Here is a 22,960-nt window from a genome sequence, read left to right on the forward strand (position 1 = left end):
CACGCCTACTGTTCCCGAGAGTATCGCTTGTATTATAGCAAATAATCAGACTTATAAAACCTCCATGTAAATGGGAGCAAAGAGGTGTTCTCATGTCATTTAAACATGTTACTGCGATTAAGTTCTTACTCTGATTATTGGAAATAATCGCATCATTGATGCGCATGTAAACGTAGTCATTGATAAATAGGGAAAAATGTACAGTACCTTTTTCATTACAGAGGCTCCCTTCCATTGAATTAAGTGTTTAACATCACTCACAGGCACCTTTATCATGCCATTTTCATTGCCAGCCTACATGCATGAAATAGGATTCAGTGTTAGAACACTGACATATACTTGAAACTGATATAATTTAAAAAAGTAATAAAAAATACCTGCCTGGTTCAGCAAGACTGTAGCATCTAGACCCACATAAATCCTCTTTAGGTTTCCAAAACAGTCTAGGATGGTGTTTCGGACTGGACTCGACGTCACTGGAGAACAGATGCTGCTCTCAGATGAATTGTGGCCACTGTTAGATCCATTTGGATCATCTTCATTGATGAATAAATTTACCCACATAGTTCTGACAGTTCCTGCGGGACAAACCAGCGGTGTTGCATTTACAGGAATCCATTCCTTCATGTCTGGCTGTACGTAGCCCTTGTTAAGTGTTTCCTGTGGCATATCTTCATCTGAAGGCACCTCCGGTTCAGCATCACTATCCATATATTCAATTTTTCTTTGCGTTTCATCCTCTGAGCTTGAAGTGATTTCAATCTTCGGTTTAATTTTATGCTGGATTACCTTTTGTCTCTTTGCTTTTTGTTGAACTGTTTTTTGTTGTCTTTCTCTCTTTTTGCCCTGACCCTAAATATATAACAACATTGTAAAGGTTATTTATTATACTGTGTCCTTTAAAAGGTTACAGACAAACTACCAAAATGAGCCTACAGCTTGGTTTAATTGCTTCCACTTGTTCAGGCACTGGCAGTCAACACGGTTTGGGATCTCTGAAGCTATTTTAGTCCACTTGCCTAGAGAAGATACAAAATAGAGAAAGAAATCAAGAGTTAATAATAGAAACTATATTCTGAAACAATTAAAATGTCTGAAAACAGGTTATCAAATGTTTTTTTGTGAAGTAAGGCTAAGACCTGTTTCATACTGCCCATGTAAATAGATTGAATGACACTTTCATCTACATGAGTTTTAGGCCTAATCCCAATAGGTTGTTTGCAGTGACGTGGTTTTGATGATGCGCAAAGTCACGAAGGAGGGCAGCAAGTCATTTTCTACATAGAAATTCATTATCACAAACTCAAAATACCTATGTTTTGCGTGCTTATGGTTGTTCAAATCGATCAAACCATGAAACCACAAGCCGTTTTTGTGTAGCAAAAGTTGTTATTCATGAAGGGGGGAAATGCGAGTATTGACTGAAAAACTGAGGAAAAATTGTCTTGTAAACCTGAATCTGTGATGGAGAGGAGCCGGGTAATGGGGAAACACGTTAAGCGTTATATTAAGCGTTTATCACACTAAGCAGTAATCTCCGTTTTCAGTTAATACACGCATATCCACCCTTAATGAACAACACCAACATTTGGCGTGTATACTACATCATTTTGAGCCGGTTTAGTGGTTATGTGTACACAGATATTTCTTGAGATGACGCTGTGAAAAGGAAAAAAGATCGGATGGGGAAAGCTCTGGCTTCGTGTGGATATGGCCTCAGTTTGACGTGAGGTCCCAAAATATCTTTGTTTGAAGGGCTATATGGCCCTTCCTCCTACCCCTCCAGCCAAAAGAGAATCGAGATACCCCTACCCCTTCAAGTTAACGTGCTAAACAGAAGAAAAGTGTAGGGTTAGTCAAGGGATTGTCCCTTAGTCAATTTGTCTTGTAATAAAACAATCGCAGCAATAATACTTGTGTAACAATCCACTCTTGACACAGGTTTGCTATTTGAACCAATATTTGGCATAAGATAAAGGACAAAGCTTTTAGTCTTTAAGTAATGAATGTCAATGATGAAGGTTAAGGGTTTACTCTGCACAAGAAAGAGAGAGGGATTGACAGCATGATGTGAAAGCAGGGCTCGACAATATGGACTGCCTGATTTTAACATTAATTTTAGCCATTCAACATTACAGTATAATTGAGAGCTATCAATTTTAACATGTATTAGGCTTTAAAAAAAACTTAATTTAAGTGAACTTTAAACAGTCTTTTCAAGCCCATTATAATTTCATATATATGTCCTTCCTACCAGTCTAACAGGAAGGAAATATACAGAAATTGAAAGTTCTCAAACACTTTACAGTCTTAGCTGCTAAATTCTACATTTAATCCCCAGGGGTCGAGAAACGCACAGGCTTGTTTTCTCTAGTTTTTTTCTCATAGCAGCAGAAAAAAATTAAAATACTGCATCATTTGTGGTCATACATATATGTGCAAGAAATCATTTGAAAGTGTAAAGGGTCTACTTTTATATGTGTATGCTAACAATAACAACTAAACGTTGTGGTTTTGTAAAATAAAGAAAATATACAGGGTTGTGCTTTCAGCCACCTCCATCTCCGTGAACATTCTTCTGAAACGCGTCACAAAAACACTGCGAATACTTAACATAGAAACATATGTCTAAAGAAAGCTTGGAGTGTCTTCTTTTAAACTAACCCATTCATATCTTAAACCAATATTTTCGGATTATGTAATATGCATTAAGTTTTCTCCCGTGTCAGCTCATTATCTCTAATGTGATTAGAGATTGACATTATCTCTAATGTGCTAGTCACAAGGTAATGATCCCTCATTCATATTTTCTATGTTAATCTGTAAGTGAGTTTCCTTTGAGGCATTATTGGGATGTTTTTTTTAAATCCCCCTTTGAGGCACCGCCCATAACATCAAGCCCCGCCCCAGCACCCCTTGATAAAATATGTTCCCGTGGCTATGTGTCGACGTGCTAACCACAGGGCTATCGGCCCCTTTGAACTCCAAAAGATTTCTAAAGTCCCTGAAAGAATCTATGGTGATATATCAATTTAAATGTTAGTGGTTCGGTTCAATTTTGATACAGTTAGGGAGACGGTTACTATAAAACTGTGATATTTCATTTGCCCACATAATCAGTACTTTAGTACACTATAGTACTTACTCAGAAACCATTAGGGATGCTTGGATCGATCGCCCGGAGATCCGATAATCACATTTTATGACTCAAACGGCACTCACTAACTTGGCCGATCTCACAAACCGATTGCTATTTGATCACATCACCGTGTGAGGACGTATATGATTTGGCACCACAGTCACGTCATGTGAAAGAGCGAGCAGAGAGCCCCTGGACTCTCTTTGTTTCTAAACTGGCTGTGACTTCATTCTGTGTTGGGCTGACCGATGGGCATATGACGTGCAGGCACTGTGAGAGCAGACTACACTGTATGCTTTCATAACAAAATGGTCTTGCGGAACGGTGGGTAATGTCATATGCTGATTGGTCTGCTCAGCGTTGAATAAAGTCGAACACGCCAGTCTCATTAGGTACCATTTCTTTTACAGGTATAATGAGTCCAGCGCCGGTGCTATGGTGGGGCATTCGAGGGCCGTGCCCCGTGCCCCTCCTTCCACAGGCCATGGCATGGCCCAAAAAATATCCCTTTTAGTTATTCTTTTAATATTAAAGTAGGCCATACTTAATGGTTTTCTGGAAGTGCATAAACTGTTGAGAGGTGGATAAACTATTTCTGACATGTGTTGCGGGAATATGGGCATTGTCCCTTTAAGAAGCATGGGGTTTGTAGTCCTGGCCGTAGTGAATGATGGGAAAAGTAGTGCGGGGTATTCACGTATGTGAGAGAAAAGTAGCAGACGGAGAAAAGGAGAGTAAGCTGCTTTAGAGGTTTTATTTATAAGTTCGTGAAACCACCCGGGAGTTCAAGTGATTGTCAACTGGTATAGTGATGGATGGAGCTTTCGCTGACAAGATTAAACAACGTGCTTTGTAATAACTTTGTCGGCTCATCATTGTGAGAAATGACCAGAGCAAACTGTTACAGCTAACATTATCCGCGATCGGAGACGCGGATTCATGTCAGAGATGGGTAAACTGCATTTATTTAAGAATATGAAATATGAATATATATAAAAAAATATGACCAGAAAAACAATGTACCTAATAATTATGCACGCTAGAGGTGAGCGGAATGGCCAAAAATCTATTTCACAGAATGAGTAATTTTATTTCACGGTAACTATATATATCATGAAACAATCTCCCATTATAATTCTATTTGTTTATTCTCTGGCTTGTTTCTGCACTGCAAGTCTCTGGTGACTTCTCACGCGTCTCCCAAAACTGGAGGTAGAAGCGAGTCACATCAAAGCGCTCACGCGCTCGCGAGCATCATCGCGCATTTCAACACAAGTTTCACCTTGGCTCGCCTGAAGTTAAACTTTATAAAACTATTAACAGCTTTTCAAAACAACCTGACTTCTGAAATACGTGTTGAGAGCTTTTTTAAATGCTGGCGCAGATCCCTGCACGAGCACTGCGGGTGAGAGAAGCGCCGGACTGGAGCGGATCACTAAACTACAGACTGAAAGAAGGTCAAAAGAATGTTTGATACGTTCATTTGTTACGGGTGGATTAATTCATTAGTTTTTTTCAGAATAGCGCCTAATTTGCAGAGCGCCGAGTTAACCACGCCTACTTATTTACATTCCGCGGAATACACGGAATAGAAAAATCTCTTACGGTTGTCATTCCGCCCAGCCCTAATGCACGCTCTGTAATTAGACAAAAGACAGGTGAAACCAGAACAAAGCACAAATTGTTGTTAGTAATTTAATTGCATGTGGTCAAAATAAGACCTGCAGTTTTTGAAAAGGGATGGTTTACTTTTAAAAAGGGAAGTTTACTTTTAAATGCCCTGATATGATTATATCAAAATATTTCTCAGGTCTGGCAAATGAAAAGGCCAGTAGAAAAACTACAGTTTATTTTGCAAAGAGGGCAAGAGAGAAGGATAGTGAAAATGACAGGTCATATCTGTCTCAGATAATTTCATAGCCAACATACGTATTTATTGTCAGTATTGAGCTCGCAGTTCCCAATAGGATACTCTTAATTGTGAATGACCATGTTCGTCAGCCACCACACCATTTTTGACCCAGGAAAACACTGGCATCACGTTATCACTTTATCTGAAGATCACATCTCTTTATCTGACCAGAGAGCTTACATATCAGTTATATAAAACTTGAAACATTGGAATCGGTATAGGCCGATCACGGTGACAAGAAATCGGTACTCTGTACCAATTGCAAAATCCTGATCGGAGCATCCCTACAAACCATAGTAAAAGCCTTAGATACTACGGTATTTTTTAACCTTAGAGGAATAGGGCATCTGTAATTAAGACGTCAAACCTGTATGTCACCTCAGAATGTTTATAACCACAAACGTATGCAACAGAAAAATGAAGTTGACAAGAACATCCTGCTTTTACCAGAACCCAACAAAACATGTTAAGGTGAGTAGGGCCACCTATGAATTTTAAAAATATGACTTACCAACACCATATTTCTCAACTTTTTGTCTTAGCAGTTCCACCTCCTCTGTGCTCCAAGGACCCTTTTTCACATTCTCTTGAAGACAATCTAGATATCTGAGAAAAAAAATTGCAAAATTAATTTTTACAAGTTTGAACATTGTTGTAAATACTCTAAGGGCATACTCACATATAGCTTGGTTGCTCTCAACTGTGCCCGAGCACGATTGTCCCTCACATAACTTTATTATCATAAAGCCGATCGTTACACACAGCGTTGCATTATGTTTGACAAACCTAATATCTGTAGTAGTTTTGGCCACGGCGACACACGCCTGAACATGTAAGCGTTCTGTGTATCAGATGTTTTTTACGTTGACAACTGAATCTCGGGGAGGAATTGATAGTCGCATAATTTAAGTCATGCTTTCAGTTCCGTGCTCATACTGCCCCCTTTCCAAACCAAACCACGCTCCAGCCCACCTCTTCCAACCAGGCCAGGGCGCAGTAAGTGAACCGTGCCCGAGCGTGGTTGCAAGCACTCACTCTAGTCAATTGAACCGGGCTTTAGGAGTCAAACGTGCCCGGGCACGGTTCGATTGGGACAATGGGAGTAGACCCTTAGGTAAATGGAAAACCTAGTTAACCAATTAACCCTTTAGGCGCCAGGGTTTTTTGGAAAACATGCTGGATTTTGACATAAAGATTTCAAAAGCTTGTAGCTTGAAAGGACTTAAAGATAGAGATCTTCTGTAAATTAGAAAAATGTTGGGCATGACCAAAAGTTTATGTGGGGTGTAAATATACTCATCTAATTTGCATATTATGACATCATCAGGGGCGGCCAACTTGAATTTCATAATATTCAGGAAATAGTAGCTATTGAATTGATGTTTGAACTTATTTGCATGTTTTTTTTTACCCTTTGATCCTTATTCCAAATGATCAGGAAAAGAGGAAATCAACAGTAAAACTATTAGTAACTATAGTAAAATTATTACTATATTACTGTGCCATAGTAAAATGCATGTGCCTATTTTTTGATCAGTTGACCAGCTATCTGCCCAATCAGCTGCCTCTACCTCTAGCAACAGCTCTAATATGGACACTACGACCACGTTCACCCCTGCCACCCCCATCTCCGTTAGGCAAAGGGTTGAAATGATTGCTCGTTTGTGCTTCGTGAACATTCGCGCCTTGCACGGCGGCACCATTGCGCTGCACAGCTGTACCGGGAGACGCGCAGTCATTAGACGACCGATCGTGATTTCCAAAAGGCAAATATTCCCCTTCAGAGTCAGAATCGGCGAATAACATTCGCAACACACCCTCGCGGTAGGGGTGTCAAAATTAATCGTTTTTACTTTGCATCGCGATGCAAACGAGGACGATTTGGTATCGGTTCAGTAACAGACCATAACCGGTTATGACGTACTTACATTTTTCTGACGTCATGTCGCATACGTGCTTTTACTGCTTTAGCACACAATGGCGGAGGTAGGCGAGAGTAATTAAAAATGCTAACTTGAGAAACCACGTCAGCCGTTTCCCCCTGAGCTGTTAACGTCTGTCATTGCCACTGCTGTCTGTGCTCATTGAGTTGCAATAACATGCGATTCCTGGACTTCGGTTGCGACAGAGTCGTATGTGACAATAACGGCACATTACATTAGCGAGGACTGGGAGATTACTACGTTCACACTGCAAGCCTTAATGCTCAAATCAGATTTTTTGCTCAGAACTGATTTTTTGTTCGGCTGTTCACACTATTTTTAAAATGTGGCCAATATCAGATTCCAGTGTGAACTCGTGATGGTTATAAACTGAATCGTATGCGCAAAACAACAATAACACGTAACAGATATGGAGGAATTTCATGATATGTCTTTATGTTTTTGATCATTATTCACTATGTATTGCTCTTCGTTTTAAACACATTTGTATGAGATTCTGAAAAGCACCCTGCACAGCTGTGTTTTTGATGTCTGGCAGTGTTTATGAAATCTGTGGACTTTTTCTGGACCCAACCCTACAGTATGACCAAATCTGGGCATGTTCCGCCCCGTTACTATGACTACAATCTACATTGAGCAAGGCCACAGTTTTGCCACAGATAAAGACAAGAGAAGGAGGTGAAGAAAAGGAAACAGGTCATGATGACCATGACATAATTGTGGTGGGCGAGGATATATAAAATATATTTAAAAAATGAGGTAATAGCCAGCCTACCATGAATAAATACGCACCTTGTTGCCTGGGATATATTGGTGGCAGAAAATAACAATTGGTTAATAAAAATAAGAGATAGCGGGAATCTACCTGATTGGTTTTAGAAAGGTCCACCTTTCAGAAGTTTCACTATAACTGTAGACTGAAAACACTTGGTTTTTAGATGACTTGGAACATCTCACTTTGTTTGGCTCGAGCAAATAAAGTTAACTCCTTGACACCCGGACCTTCTTTGTCTGAGAGATTTTTTGAACTACAAGACTGATATTTTTCCACAACATATTTGGCGAGCCAGCCAGGAGTTGGAAAGAGGCTGAAGACATCTGACAACACCCGAGGGCATACCATCCGGCTGACTACACAGATCAAGCGCATTATAGGTGAGCATACTTTTGCTTATAGTTTAGATTTAACATCTGTGTGGTCTGCTGGAGGTGAGTTCTGGGTAGAGTTGGTGTCTATAAAAAGCCTCTCCTAAAAAGAAATCAAATTAATTTATTAAATATGCAGGAGGGTCCCGGATCTCAACGAGAAAAAGTATGAATGAGGATGGATGAATGAGTGCAGTAAGGAACTGCCTGTAGATTTAGTTTAAGAGATATAGATTACGCAGAGATGAAATACGTTAAGAGATATAGATTACGCAGAGATGAATTGCGTTAAGAGATATAGATTACGCAGAGAGGAATTGCGTGCCTTGAGACGAATAAGGCATATTTATTTTACGCAGAGAGGAATTGCGTATAGATGTAGAATTAAACCTGGGTCTTGTCTGTCTATACTGTCTGTGTAACGTTTTGTGTATCCAGCCTAGCTGGAGAACTTGTAAGGAAGGGAATTGTTGGCCACATTCCCAGAAAGTGTGTGTGTGGGAGTGTAACCATCCATGAAGGAAGCAGAGGAATGATAGAAGATTTTAATTTTTTTTAATACAGTATGTATCCTAAAAAATGAGTTTTAATACTGTTATGAGAATTTTTTGAGTGTTTTTCGCATTGAATAAAAGATTGCAGTATGGAAAATATTCAAAAGACTTATATTGCATGTTGAAACATTGTGACCAAAGTAAAAAAATATATAGGGTGTATATGGGATGATCAGGGCATTGCCTTGCGAGAGCTCACATAGGACAAACGCCCAGAAAAAGATGGTGATAGATTAGGGACGATCATGGCTGAAAGGCTGTGTGAGAGCCAACATAGGAAAAATCACCCATGGTCACAATACGATGCATGTACTCTTAAGTCAATGAATACCAAGACTTTTTTCTCTAAGCATATTGGCTTATAAAGGATACGATAGCTGATTTTTTCTTTTTAATCATAAGAGTAGTTTTAAGTTCATATTTTGAAACTTTTTCTTTATTGGTTTTAATTATAAATAATTTTTTAGTTTATTGTTTTAAGACTTTTCTTCCTTATCATTGATTTTTATAGATTACTTTTTCAGTTTCATGTTTTGAGACTTCCCTTCCCCAATAGTAACTTTTATTTTATTGTTTTATTTCAGTTTATTGAGTTATTGACCTTTAAGTTTGAAGTTTTTAGATTTTTATTTTTCATTATTAATAATAGAAGATCGATTGATTAAGACCCATGATTTTGAAGCTTTTGTCCCATTATTGATTTTTTATGATCATAGATTAATTTTTAAGTTTTATGATTGATAATTTCTTCCCCATTAGTGACTTTTGCTTAATTTTGTTTCAGTTCACTGAGTTACCATTTGCATGGCTGAAGAGGGGCCAAGCATCGTTTATGAGAGAAGCGTAGCCCTTCAGGCTAGAATACAGACCATAGCAAAAGTGCTGTCTGAGACTAAGGGAATTAATAATCACTTTTGGGAGGAGGCGACATACACTGATGCAGAGGGGATAGAAAAGAATCTAACAGAAGAAAGAAAAGACTGGCACCTGAATCAACTGACAGAGATTCGAAATTTAGACTCTGCCCAGTGGGAGTGACCTTACATTCAGTGGGAGGAGATTGTAAAGAATTGTTGTAGAGTAGGAGTGTTGAAACACAACCTGAACAAAGTCTGCTCATACCGATATAATACATCTAATAATACCCCCCTGGATGTGATCAAGGCAAAAGGGCAGGAGGCTGATGGCCGTGACGGGTGAACAAAACAGCTGATATGGTGGTTTTTCTACCACAGTATTACGTTTTTATAAGTTTTATATTATTGTATTAAGTGTATTAAGTTTTTATATTATTAAGTGAGCTTTTATATGAAACAATGCATTTAAACTAGCTATAGCTATAGGTTTCACACACTTCTCTAAACACAGAAAAGGCTATGAGTCTCAGAGTAAACAGACCAGGTTGAACAGTAAACAGCACCATAAGACACATTATATACAGCACCATAAGACATCCTTTGCACGCAAACTAAGACATCCTTTGCACGCAAACGCTTGGAGCACACACACAATATGTACTATTCACACGAGAACTAGGGGTAGTAAATGTAAATATACACTGCGTTCCAAATTATTATGCAAATGATATCTTTCTCTGGTTTTCCTAATTTGTCGATGCAAATGACAGTCAGTATAATTTTCAAGTAATCAACAGTTAGGGTACATTTGGAATTTTATTGAACAAACCTCCCACTGACAACAGTATTTATTTAAAAAATGAAAAACTCAAAATGCACTGTTCCAAATTATTATGCACAACAGAGTTTGAAAACATTTCATAGGTTGTAAAAAACTGAAAATGGTCATTTGTTGAATTTGCAGCATTNAGGAGGTCATATTTACTGAAATCAAAAGCTATTTCAATCAAAAACATCCTAACAGGGCAAGTTACATGTTAACATAGGACCCCTTCTTTGATATCACCTTCACAATTCTTGCATCCATTGAACTTGTGAGTTTTTGGATAGTTTCTGATTGAATTTCTTTGCAGGATGTCAGAATAGCCTCCCAGAGCTGCTGTTTTGATGCTAACTGCCTCCCACCATCATAGATCTTTCGCTTGAGGATGCTCCAAAGGTTCTCAATAGGGTTGAGGTCAGGGGAGGATGGTGGCCACACCATGAGTTTCTCTCCTTTTATGCCCATAGCAGCCAATGACACAGAGGTATTCTTTGCAGCATGAGATGGTGCATTGTCATGCATGAAGATGATTTTGCTACGGAAGGCATGGTTCTTCTTTTTGTACCATGGAAGAAAGTGCTCAGTCAGAAACTCTACATACCTTGCAGAGTTCATTTTCACACCTTCAGGGACCCTAAAGGGGCCCACCAGCTGTCTCCCCATGATTCCAGCCCAAAACATGACTCCGCCACCTCCTTGCTGACGTCGCAGCCTTGTTGGGACATGGTGGCCATCCACCAACCATCCACTACTCCATCCATCTGGACCATCCAGGGTTGCACGGCACTCATCAGTAAACAAGACTGTTTGAAAATTAGTCTTCATGTATGTGTGGGCCCACTGCAACCGTTTCTGCTTGTGAGCATTGGTTAGGGGTGGCCGAATAGTAGGTTTATGCACAACTGCAAGCATCTGGAGGATCCTACACCTTGAGGTTTTCGGGACTCCCGAGGCACCAGCAGCTTCAAATACCTGTTTGCTGCTTTGCAATGGCATTTTTGCAGCTGCTCTCTTAATCCGATGAATTTGTCTGGAAGAAACCTTCCTCATTCTGCCTTTATCTGCACGAACCCTTCTGTGCTCTGAATCAGCCACAAATCTCTTCACAGTACGATGATCTCGCTTAAGTTTTCGTGAAATATCTAATGTTTTCATACCTTGTCCAAGACATTGCACTATTTGACGCTTTTCGGCAGCAGACAGATCCTTTTTCTTTCCCATATTGCTTGAAACCTGTGGCCTGCTTAATAATGTGGAACGTCCTTCTTAAGTAGTTTTCCTTTAATTGGGCTCACCTGGCAAACTACTTATCACAGGTGTCTGAGATTGATTTCAGTGATCCAAAGAGCACTGAGACACAATACCATCCATAAGTTTAATTGAACAATATAAAATTAAATGTTTACGACACTTAAATCCAATTTGCATAATAATTTGGAACGCAGTGTATATACGCATTCGCATTTCAGAGATGGATGTGTTTGTCTGTCATACAGTAACAACTGACAAAATAACATACATCTACATTTTAAAGATGGATGTATGTATATATATTTTTTAATCCTTTAAAAGGTTGCGCCACAGTTAAAAGTTAACGTAAGAAGTTTGATATATAACTGTGGCAAGTCAAAAGAGGATGGGCAAACAAAAATAAGTGATGTCATGTAGAACCTGATTGGGAGAAGATGAGGTCAGGTAAATATGATTGGTTTAAACTGTGATAACGACTTGAGAACAGTGTATAAAAGATGGAGTCAGAAGTGTAATTCTTGGGCATCTACAGATGAACTCTGTGTGTCTCACTTTGCTTGCTCGAGCAAATAAAGATTGAAACCTCTGGGAACCTGGCTCTCTGGTCTTTGTGAATTCTTTCAACATTGGCTGCGCTTTCCACAATCCTGAATGCACAAAATAAGGGCCCTGAAAATAAGTTGAGCGTTTTGCTTATATAATATTGTTTTGTGCGATCTGCTAAAGGTAAACCCTGAATGCCGTTGGTCCTCGTAGAAAGGTGTGTGTGTGTGAGAGAGTGTGAGAGTGCATGAGACGTTCAGGTGATTACCGTGTGAGAAGGAAAGGTTTGGTGTGTAAGGCCTCTGTGTGTGTGCGAAGCTAAAGGAGTGGTTGAGAGAGAGAGAGAGAGAGCCAGAGGGGCTCTGTGTGTGTGCGTAAGTGTGTGTGTAAGTTTGTATGAGGGCTCAGAGAAATCTATGGATATGTGAGTGTGTAGCCAGGAAGTGAATGAGAGAGAGAGGTGGAATTGTGTTTGCCTCTGTGTGTCTGTGTGTGTGTGCGCGTGAGTGAGTGAGAACAGACGAGACGAGAAGCAGTTGATGTGAGTTTTGACTTAGTCCAATAATTTTATTTTCACTCTTAATTATTTTTATATAGTTATATGGACGTCCTAGTATAAAAAAGAAATTAATTTAGATAATAATACTAATATAGTTCGCATTTATTTTCATGATTATTCATATATTGCTTAAGACATATTGATATAAATTATAATATAATTAAACGTTATTTGGAAATGATTTATGCACAATGCATATTTTTTCATATTAAGCCTATAATGAATTATGTTAACACTAGTGATAAGGATTGTATGATCTTTGAATAATAACAGCCTTTAAACATGATATAATTAAAGAGCACCTGAAATATGAAGTGGGTTGGATTTGAACATAAATTCAGACAAAAGAAGAGAGAATTTTGTGTTTATTCTAAACCCCTTATCTAGTAATCCTTATGCTCCAAATAATAATTAAACATCTATAATATATGTTTTTGAGAGGTGCACCTTCTAAATAGCTCTTTAATGAATCATCATATGTAAATCAACAGAATTACAAACTTAAGCTTTATTAAATGCTTACAGGCAGAGTAATGCCATTATGTTATTGAAGGACATTTTTTGGAACGGTTGCAAGATTGAACTAAGAATTTATATGAGACAATTAATTGTTGTGTATGAAGCTATACAACTCCTTAAGGATTATTAGGAACACCATACTAATACGGTGTTTGACCCCCTTTCGCCTTCAGAACTGCCTTAATTCTACGTGGCATTGATTCAACAAGGTGCTGAAAGCATTCTTTAGAAATGTTGGCCCATATTGATAGGATAGCATCTTGCAGTTGATGGAGATTTGTGGGATGCACATCCAGGGCACGAAGCTCCCGTTCCACCACATCCCAAAGATGTTCTATCGGGTTGAGATCTGGTGACTGTGGGGGCCATTCTAGTACAGTGAACTCATTGTCATGTTCAAGAAACCAATTTGAAATGATTCGAGCTTTGTGACATGGTGCATTATCCTGCTGGAAGTAGCCATTAGAGGATGGGTACATGGTGGTCATAAAGGGATGGACATGGTCAGAAACAATGCTCAGGTAGGCCGTGGCGTTTAAACGATGCCCAATTGGCACTAAGGGGCCTAAAGTGTGCCAAGAAAACATCCCCCACACCATTACACCACCACCACCAGCCTGCACAGTGGTAACAAGGCATGATGGATCCATGTTCTCATTCTGTTTACGCCAAATTCTGACTCTACCATTTGAATGTCTCAACAGAAATCGAGACTCATCAGACCAGGCAACATTTTTCCAGTCTTCAACTGTCCAATTTTGGTGAGCTCGTGCAAATTGTAGCCTCTTTTTCCTATTTGTAGTGGAGATGAGTGGTACCCGGTGGGGTCTTCTGCTGTTGTAGCCCATCTGCCTCAAGGTTGTGCGTGTTGTGGCTTCACAAATGCTTTGCTGCATACCTCGGTTGTAACGAGTGGTTATTTCAGTCAAAGTTGCTCTTCTATCAGCTTGAATCAGTCGGCCCATTCTCCTCTGACCTCTAGCACCAACAAGGCATTTTCGCCCACAGGACTGCCGCATACTGGATGTTTTTCCCTTTTCACACCATTCTTTGTAAACCCTAGAAATGGTTGTGCGTGAAAATCCCAGTAACTGAGCAGATTGTGAAATACTCAGACCGGCCCGTCTGGCACCAACAACCATGCCACGCTCAAAATTGCTTAAATCACCTTTCTTTCCCATTCTGACATTCAGTTTGGAGTTCAGGAGATTGTCTTGACCAGGACCACACCCCTAAATGCATTGAAGCAACTGCCATGTGATTGGTTGATTAGATAATTGCATTAATGAGAAATTGAACAGGTGTTCCTAATAATCCTTTAGGTGAGTGTATATTCAGTAGCACAGACGAGGACCTCAAGAGAATAAGGAAGCCCCATGACCAATAGTTCCTGAGGTGGCTTTACCAACAATCGACTTCACAGTTGTGGAGTGACACCACCAGACTGACACATGCTATGGGAACTGCCCAAGTGTGAAAGACAGTTGACCACTGCAATTCATGATGAATGGTATACAGTAAATGTACACATTTCACAGTGAGTCAATTTGATCTAATTGTGTAATAAAGGGTTTGTTAAATATTGGGAGGTCATGTTTCACGTCAAGATTTTTAATAAATGTTCTAATAGCTCCCTTAATCTTGTTAAATTTCAGAGAGCAGCAAAGTCAGCTAGATCAAAATACCTGACCTGACCTGATTTCTACACACTTTCATAGACCTAGGAGTTTATTGTCAACAATACATTCAGTAATTAATCTGAAATCCCAGTTTTTTAGGGAGCCGTCAGCTGAGCTCTGTGAGAATTTTTTTACATTTTTTGTGGATAAAGTGAGTGCTATCTGTTTTTCTTTCGGCTCACAGCTCCCAGACCTGTCTTTGAACTTGCTGTCCAGTCCATTTATCTTTTACAATTTCCAACATGTTTCTTTAATGGAACTTTCTGATCTTGTTAGCAAGATGAAGGCAACCACCTCGTCACTCGATGTTTTTCCATCAGATATGATAAAAGCAGCATTCCCAGTAATCGGCCCAAGTGTCTAGCTGTTGATGAACTCATCTTTGGGCACTGGTTTGGTTCCGAACTGCTTTAAGCATGCAGTTGTTCAGCCTTTGCTTAAGAAGCAAGGTTTGCATGAAAGCTGCTTTAATAACTTTTGACCTGTATCCAAGTTATCTTTTCTCTCAAAACTTTTAGAAAGTCATGCTGTCACAATTGACCCCGTTTTTAAATACAGCTAATTTGTTAGAACCTTTTTAATCTGGATTTTGTCTGCTTTGTTGAAAGTGTTCAATATAGTGTTGCACGATAGACCGGGATTTTGACATTGGTGGGAATATAAAATTGGTCTGCAGAGCCGCATTGTCACTAAAGTTTAGTGCCGTTTACTTGGCTTACAGTATTAAACAATATAATAATTTAATAATACTTAAAATAAGTTTGATTTGAAATGGTTTTCTACACATTGTTGTCACTCTCATTGCTACACTGTCTATTGCTGTCTACAACAAGATCAGTTTCCTTAGAAATAAACCAGAATATACAATTAGCCACTCTGTATTAACTACTGTATGTTTAACTACATGTACAGTCTGGATTAAACTATTTTTCATATACATACATATTTATGCTTACATTTTTAAAACTACTGCATGTATGACTGAGTGCTTAATAGACCTCTATAACAGTGCAACCCTGTTGTAACTTTAATATAATGCACAACAAATAACATAATCATGTTTTAAAAGCCTAATCACCTGTGACCCTGACTCTCCACAGCATGACAGGACTGCTTCTGTCACCTGACCTGACACAATAATGCATTAATGCATTCCATATGAGCACATTTATGGCTCAGATACAGCTTACTATAATCATGACAAATGCCATAAACAAAAGCAATTGAGAAAATGTTTAAGTGCTTATTTTGGTTTGTTTTACATTTATATCCTGTTCATGATATACATTCTATATTGCTTCACAAAGCAGAACTAATCACAGTTAGACAGAAACATAATTTGGATCATAATTTAATTTTTAGGTAATTTTAATTTTAATTTTAACAAATGCATATAAACAGTGGATTTTTCATTGATTTCCGAGCTTTCCATGAGAACCGAGTTTTCCTCGTTTATTCTCGTGAATGTTTACATTCCTCCACATGCTTGTGCGAGCGCGGCGCTGCAACAGCTGGCGGATTACATCACTGACACGGAGCAGCAACACCCGGATTCTCTTATTATTATTATTGGGGACTTTAACAGAGCAAACCTCTCCCGTGAGCTGCCAAAATACAGGCAGCATATCACATGCCCCACCAGAGACAGCAACATTCTGGATCACTGTTACACCACAATACGGGATGCATACCACTCTGTTCCCAGAGCAGCTCTGGGTCTCTCTGATCATTGCCTGGTTCATCTTCTTCCGACCTACAGACAGAAGCTTAAATCTGCCAAGCCTGTAGCAAGAACAGCAAAGAGATGGAGCAGCGAAACAGAGCGGGCCTTACAAGCCTGTTTCGACTGCACGGATTGGAGTGTCTTTGAAGCTGCAGCCACTGATCTGGATGAGTTAACTGACACAGTGACATCCTACATCAGCTTCTGTGAGGACATGTGTATTCCCACCAGGACTCGCTTAACATACAACAATGACAAACCATGGTTTACAATGAAACTGAGACAGCTTCGTCAGGCCAAAGAAGATGCTTACAGAAGTGGGGACAAAGTCTTGTATAATCAGGCCAAAAACACACTGACAAAGGAGATAAGAGCAGCTAAGAGAAGCTACTCTGAAAAGCTGAAGAACCAGTTTTCAGCCAACGACCCTGCATCGGTGTGGAAAGGCCTGAAAGAATTACCAACTACAAGCCATCATCACCTCAGTCTATGGGTAATCAACGACTGGCTGACGACCTGAACGACTTCTATTGTCGTTTTGAAATGCAGAGTCTCACCCTTCACACCCGCCCTGACCCTATCTCTGCTATACCATTAACACCTCCTCTTGACATTCAACCTGCACTTAAGATCTGCGAAGAGGATGTTTGCCAGCTTTTCCGCAAACAAAAGATCAGAAAAGCACCAGGCCCAGACAATGTCACCCTCCTGCCTGAAAGCCTGTGCGGAGCAGCTGTCGCCCATCTTCACTAATATTTTTAACAGATCTTTGGAGCAGTGTGAAGTCCCTTCATGCTTCAAACGCTCCACCATCATCCCTGTACAGAAGAAACCCAAAATATCTGGACTTAATGACTACAGGCCTGTTGCTTTAACATCTGTGGTCATGAAGTCATTTGAGAGACTTGTACTGGCCCACCTGAAGGACATCACCAGACCACTTCTTGATCCCCTCCAGTTTGCTTACCGAGCAAACAGGTCTGTGGACGATGCAGTAAACATGGGACTGCATTACATCCTACAACACCTAGACAGACCAGGGACTTACGTCAGGATCCTGTTTGTAGACTTCAGCTCGGCCTTCAACACCATAATCCCAGACCTCCTCCTGCCCAAGCTTACCCAGCTCTCTGTGCCAACCTCTACCTGTCAGTGGATTATTAACTTCCTGTCGAACAGGCAGCAGCTAGTGAGGTTGGGAAAATTTAAATCCAGCACATGTACCATCAGCACGGAGCTCCTCAAGGATGTGTTCTTTCTCCACTGCTATATTCACTCTACACAAACGAATGCACCTCTACAGACCCTTCTGTCAAACTCCTGAAGTTTGCAGATGACACCACAGTCATTGGCCTTATTCAAGACGGTGATGAATCTGCCTACAGAAAGGAGGTTGCTCAGCTGGCTGCCTGGTGTAGTCAAAACAACCTAGAGCTGAATGCATTCAAGACAGTGGAGATGATAGTGGATTTCAGAAGGAACCCTCCATCACTTCCTCCCCTCACCATCCTGGACAGCACTGTGGATACTGTGGAGTCATTCAGGTTCCTGGGCTCCACCATCTCTCAGGACCTGAAGTGGGAGTCCCACATAGACTCCATTGTAAAGAAGGCCCAGCAGAGGTTATACTTCCTCCGTCAATTGAGGAAGTTCAACCTACCACAGGAGCTACTGACCCAGTTCTACTCAGTGGTCATCGAATCTGTTCTGTGCACTTCAATTACTGTTTGGTATGGCTCGGCCACCAAATCAGACCTACGAAGACTACAACGGACAGTTCGTAGTGCTGAGAAGATTATTGGTGCTCCTCTGCCCACACTTCAGGACCTGTACGATTCCAGAGTGAAAAACAGGGCAAGAAAAATCATCATTGACTCCACACACCCAGCACACAAACTCTTTGATCTGCTGCCCTCTGGCCGGCGCTTTAGAGCACCAAACACCAGGACTTCCAGACACAGAAGCAGCTTCTTCCCCCAGGCAATCTCCCTCCTAAACAGATAACTGCTCCTTAAGAGCAATATTCCACTTCCACTACTCCTATAGTGTGCACTACTGTGCCTTATTATATCTACATCTTATGTATACATGTATATAACACTACCTCTACTTACTAAATTATCCATTTGCACAAGTGTACATACAATCTGTTAATATGTTTATTCTACTATATACTACCCGGTACAATGTCTCTTATATGTTATTATCCCCCATTTTCTGTAAAATAGTGTTTATTTTATATATGCACAATTTAGAATCTTTTAGACTGTAAATCGTATTATATTGTATTGTCATTGTGTTGAATGTCTGTACTAGAAGCTTCCAACACCAAAGAAAATTCCTTGTGTGTGCAAGCACACTTGGCAATAAAGCTCTTCTGATTCTGATTCTGATTTCTGATTCTGAATATTCAACTAAAGTTCAGTTCAAGATTCTGTTGTTTGGTTTTAAAGTTTTTAATGAACAAGCACCATCTTATTTGAAAGATCTTCTTATCCCTTTGTCATCTTCCAGACTTTTAAGATCCACTGACAAGGTTTTGTTATTTGTCCCTCGGTATCGGTTAAAATCTAAGGGAGACAGAGCTTTCTCTCTCATTGCCCGTGGTTTGTGGAACCAATTCCTTCTGGACACCCATCCTACATCTTCCATTATTGTTTTTAAATAGAGGATGAAAACATATCTTTTCTCATTGACATTTTGAATTTTTTATTTTATTGCTGTCTGTTTTGTCCGTTTGTTAATTGGTATTTTATTTTACATTGAACACCACTTTGGATAGCTCTGCTATGCGGAAATGTGACTTACTTACTCCCACTGGAAAAATCACTTTAACGGTTTTAAAAGATTTTATTAAGTTTATATAGCTGTTTATTTTGGTGATATTTATTAAGCACTGAAATATTTTTCCAGAGTGTGAAGATCTGGTTTCTCTGGCTTCAGTTGTTCAACCATGAAATATGCCTAGTAAGATTAAGGTTGGATATGAAATTAAGTCTTGTTTTGAATTTATATTTGTTTGGACAACTGAAAATAATACTATCATAATTATGTATTACAATAATCAGAGATTTTTAATTTACTTATGAATGCACTAGATGCAATTGGAAACCCCCTTTGAAGTAAAATAACCTGGAAAATCAGACAAAAACTGATTATTTGCAGAAAACAAAGTGTCTGTGTAATGCTTGAGATTACGGCTGCACTACAAAACAAAGGGGATTTTTATACTTGTCAACTCTAATTTAAATATTTTAATACAACACAGTTAAGTTTGATTTTTTTAGTGGAAGAAACCAGCTGCATGTGCATTCCAGAGAATGACGTTGATGGACATATCATCTACAAAGGAATAAAAAATCACTTTGCTAACTGGGACTTTGATAAAAAAAAAGGGGGTTGAATCAGAGACTTTTAATTGGTACTGGATTAAGAAATATATTTTTGCAAAAATGAGCAACTTGTTGTTGATGGTAATGTGTGTGCCATTACAGATTTTTTTTACTAATATGCATTTGGTTGAATATAATGATATTATTAATTGATATCAGATGGTAATGTACACAGTACCAGATAATAATTACAATGATTCTGTTGCCAATGTGGAGTAATATGGTCTTTGGACCTGAGAAACATTGAGAGGTGTAAAATCAGAAGTTATCCGTGGTACGAGATAACTAATATAAGATGAGAAAGGCTTTTTACTTATCTAGCTTGCTGACAATTAAGTAATATGACAATTTAAAAGTTTTGGGCACCAATGATAAATTGCACACTATACGTTATATTTTTAAGCACTTGTATACCATATAAATTATGATACACATATTTTATTCCTGTTAGTTATAGTCTCCTGAGGTTATGGTATTTCGCCAATAACTGTGATAACAGTTATCACAGAAGATGAGGAGGTGTGGGGCCCCAAAAGTATGGGGCCCCAAAGGGGGGAATATATGGAGGAATTTCATGATATGTCTTTATGTTTTTGATCATTATTCACTATGTATTGCTCTTCGTTTTAAACACATTTGTATGAGATTCTGAAAAGCACCCTGCACAGCTGTGTTTTGATGTCTGGCAGTGTTTATGAAATCTGTGTAACCCCGTTACTATGACTACAATCTACATTGAGCAAGGCCACAGTTTTGCCACAGATAAAGACAAGAGAAGGAGGTGAAGAAAAGGAAACAGGTCATGATGACCATGACATAATTGTGGTGGGCGAGGATATATAAAATATATTTAAAAAATGAGGTAATAGCCAGCCTACCATGAATAAATACGCACCTTGTTGCCTGGGATATATTGGTGGCAGAAAATAACAATTGGTTAATAAAAATGAGAGATAACGGGAATCTACCTGATTGGTTTTAGAAAGGTCCACCTTTCAGAAGTTTCACTATAACTGTAGACTGAAAACACTTGGTTTTTAGATGACTTGGAACATCTCACTTTGTTTGGCTCGAGCAAATAAAGTTAACTCCTTGACACCCGAACCTTCTTTGTCTGAGAGATTTTTTGAAATACACGACTGATATTTTTCCACAACACAGACAGCACGTTTTCATACAGAATTAAGCAAGGGTCTAGTCAGCGGGTGTGTTTGACTTTATGCGGCGCCGAGCGGATTGATCTCACGGCGGGATTTCAGAGCATTCCCGGAGCAGTCCGCTCTCTGGCTGTGCGCATGCCGGTTTGCACGTCCCAGCATGCAGTAAAACACACACCTATAGCTTATGTTTTACCACCATGTCAACAAGCACGCGAGTGGTGGATGCAAAGCGATAAATGACAATAGACACCATTAATGCTTTTGTCGTATTGCATCACGCCATATCCAGTGGCAAAATTTCTTATTATAACGGATTCTATAGTCATTTGTTACATCGCATCGTGCGGCTCACGTGCGGTAGACAGTGCAAGGGCTTATGTTTATAATCTGATGCTTGATGTTTGGCAACCGAGCTGTAAAGTGCACTTCCGTCAACAGAATAGCGTGTGACGCTTTACATTAGCGCAGAAATATGACTAAGTCGATCTACAATGATGCAAAAGTCGCGTGAATTCCGATATGACCGTTCAGACTGAGGTCGCATTGCGAAACATCAGACCTGAATCTGATTTAGGACCACATATGGAAGTGGCTCAGATCAGATTAAAAAAGATCGGATTCCATGTGGTTTGTCCTGTTCACACTGTCATATACAGTAAACAGATATGGGTCGCATATGAGCAAAAAAATCGGATTTTGGTGGCAGTGTGAACGCAAACGAGAGCAGTTTATGAGTCTCACATGGGTGCTCATCTGGCAGAGCTACTGTCTCATGCCCTTATTGGATAAAGATGTAGTGCTTGTGACAGATAATGTTTGATACATCGAAGAAGAGCAGGTAAAATTAAAGGTTCAGTTCATATATCTGACTGCTTGTATTTATTGACAAAATTGTATACATGTGATTGTGAACTAGTAAAATTGAAATTTGAGGATGCAGTGCATCGTCAATGCATCGTAATATCGAATTGAACCGAATCGATGACAAGATAATCGTAACCGAACCGTGACACTAGTGTAGGTTCACACCTCTACCTCGCGGTACAACCTTTTATTAGCAATTTGGCGATTTTCTCTCACAAATCTTACAATTTACTCTGACGCTCTGAACTAAACTGCTTCCGCTTCAATGACACATGATAGCTCACTTGCTCTGCTATTTGATCGAACACTTTGAATAGGAACATGACGTCATTTTGGTCTAGAATCGAAGTACTACATGTCTGCCATCTAGTGGTATGGAATACAAATGAGATATTACACCATATTAGGATCTACAGCCTATTTTATTAAGTATGACGTCTTGTCGCAATTCTGCGACTTTGGCGCTTAGAGGGTTAAAGGGCACACCAAGAAATACATTTGCAAATTTTGTTTTTTGCAAAAATTGTGCTTCTGGCACCACATTGAGCAACTTTTTCAGGGTTTTTTGTCAGTTGACCCATTCACTTAGCGGATACACAAGTCAACCAGCTGGAAGCCATCCGTCATTTTGACAGATTACAATAAAGGCGATTTGTAATTCTCCGTTTTATCATTTCCTTTCATCAGAACTTGATCGTGAATAGACTGAACGTGATTGTGAGCAGCAGGAGGTAGGCAATCGCGAAGGGATGTGTGTTTCCTATTCATTAGCTTACTCTCAAATGTTTGGTCTGTTTTACAAAACGCACGTGTGGTCAGCAGAGACTCAAAGTGCATATGCATCCATCACTCCCCGCGTCCCGTGCACACAGGCGCACAGTGGGGCCATATTTACA

General features: G+C 39.5%; 1 protein-coding gene across 2 annotated transcripts in view; it reads right to left on the reverse strand.

Moving 5' to 3' along the window:
- The window catches only part of snapc4 (small nuclear RNA activating complex, polypeptide 4), a 109,974-nt gene that overhangs the window by 29,186 nt on the left and 57,828 nt on the right, over positions 1–22,960 (reverse strand). For both annotated transcript variants that reach the window (XM_057358643.1, XM_057358652.1), the window contains 4 exons: positions 5,563–5,657; positions 937–1,019; positions 382–852; positions 208–294 (listed from right to left, as the gene is read on the reverse strand). In XM_057358643.1, coding sequence (XP_057214626.1) covers positions 208–294; positions 382–852; positions 937–1,019; positions 5,563–5,657 — 736 coding nt within the window. The remainder of the gene's footprint in view (positions 1–207; positions 295–381; positions 853–936; positions 1,020–5,562; positions 5,658–22,960) is intronic.

The sequence above is a fragment of the Triplophysa rosa genome, linkage group LG2 (genome assembly GCF_024868665.1).
Source record: "Triplophysa rosa linkage group LG2, Trosa_1v2, whole genome shotgun sequence".
In the NCBI taxonomy this organism is placed as follows: Eukaryota; Metazoa; Chordata; class Actinopteri; order Cypriniformes; family Nemacheilidae; genus Triplophysa; species Triplophysa rosa.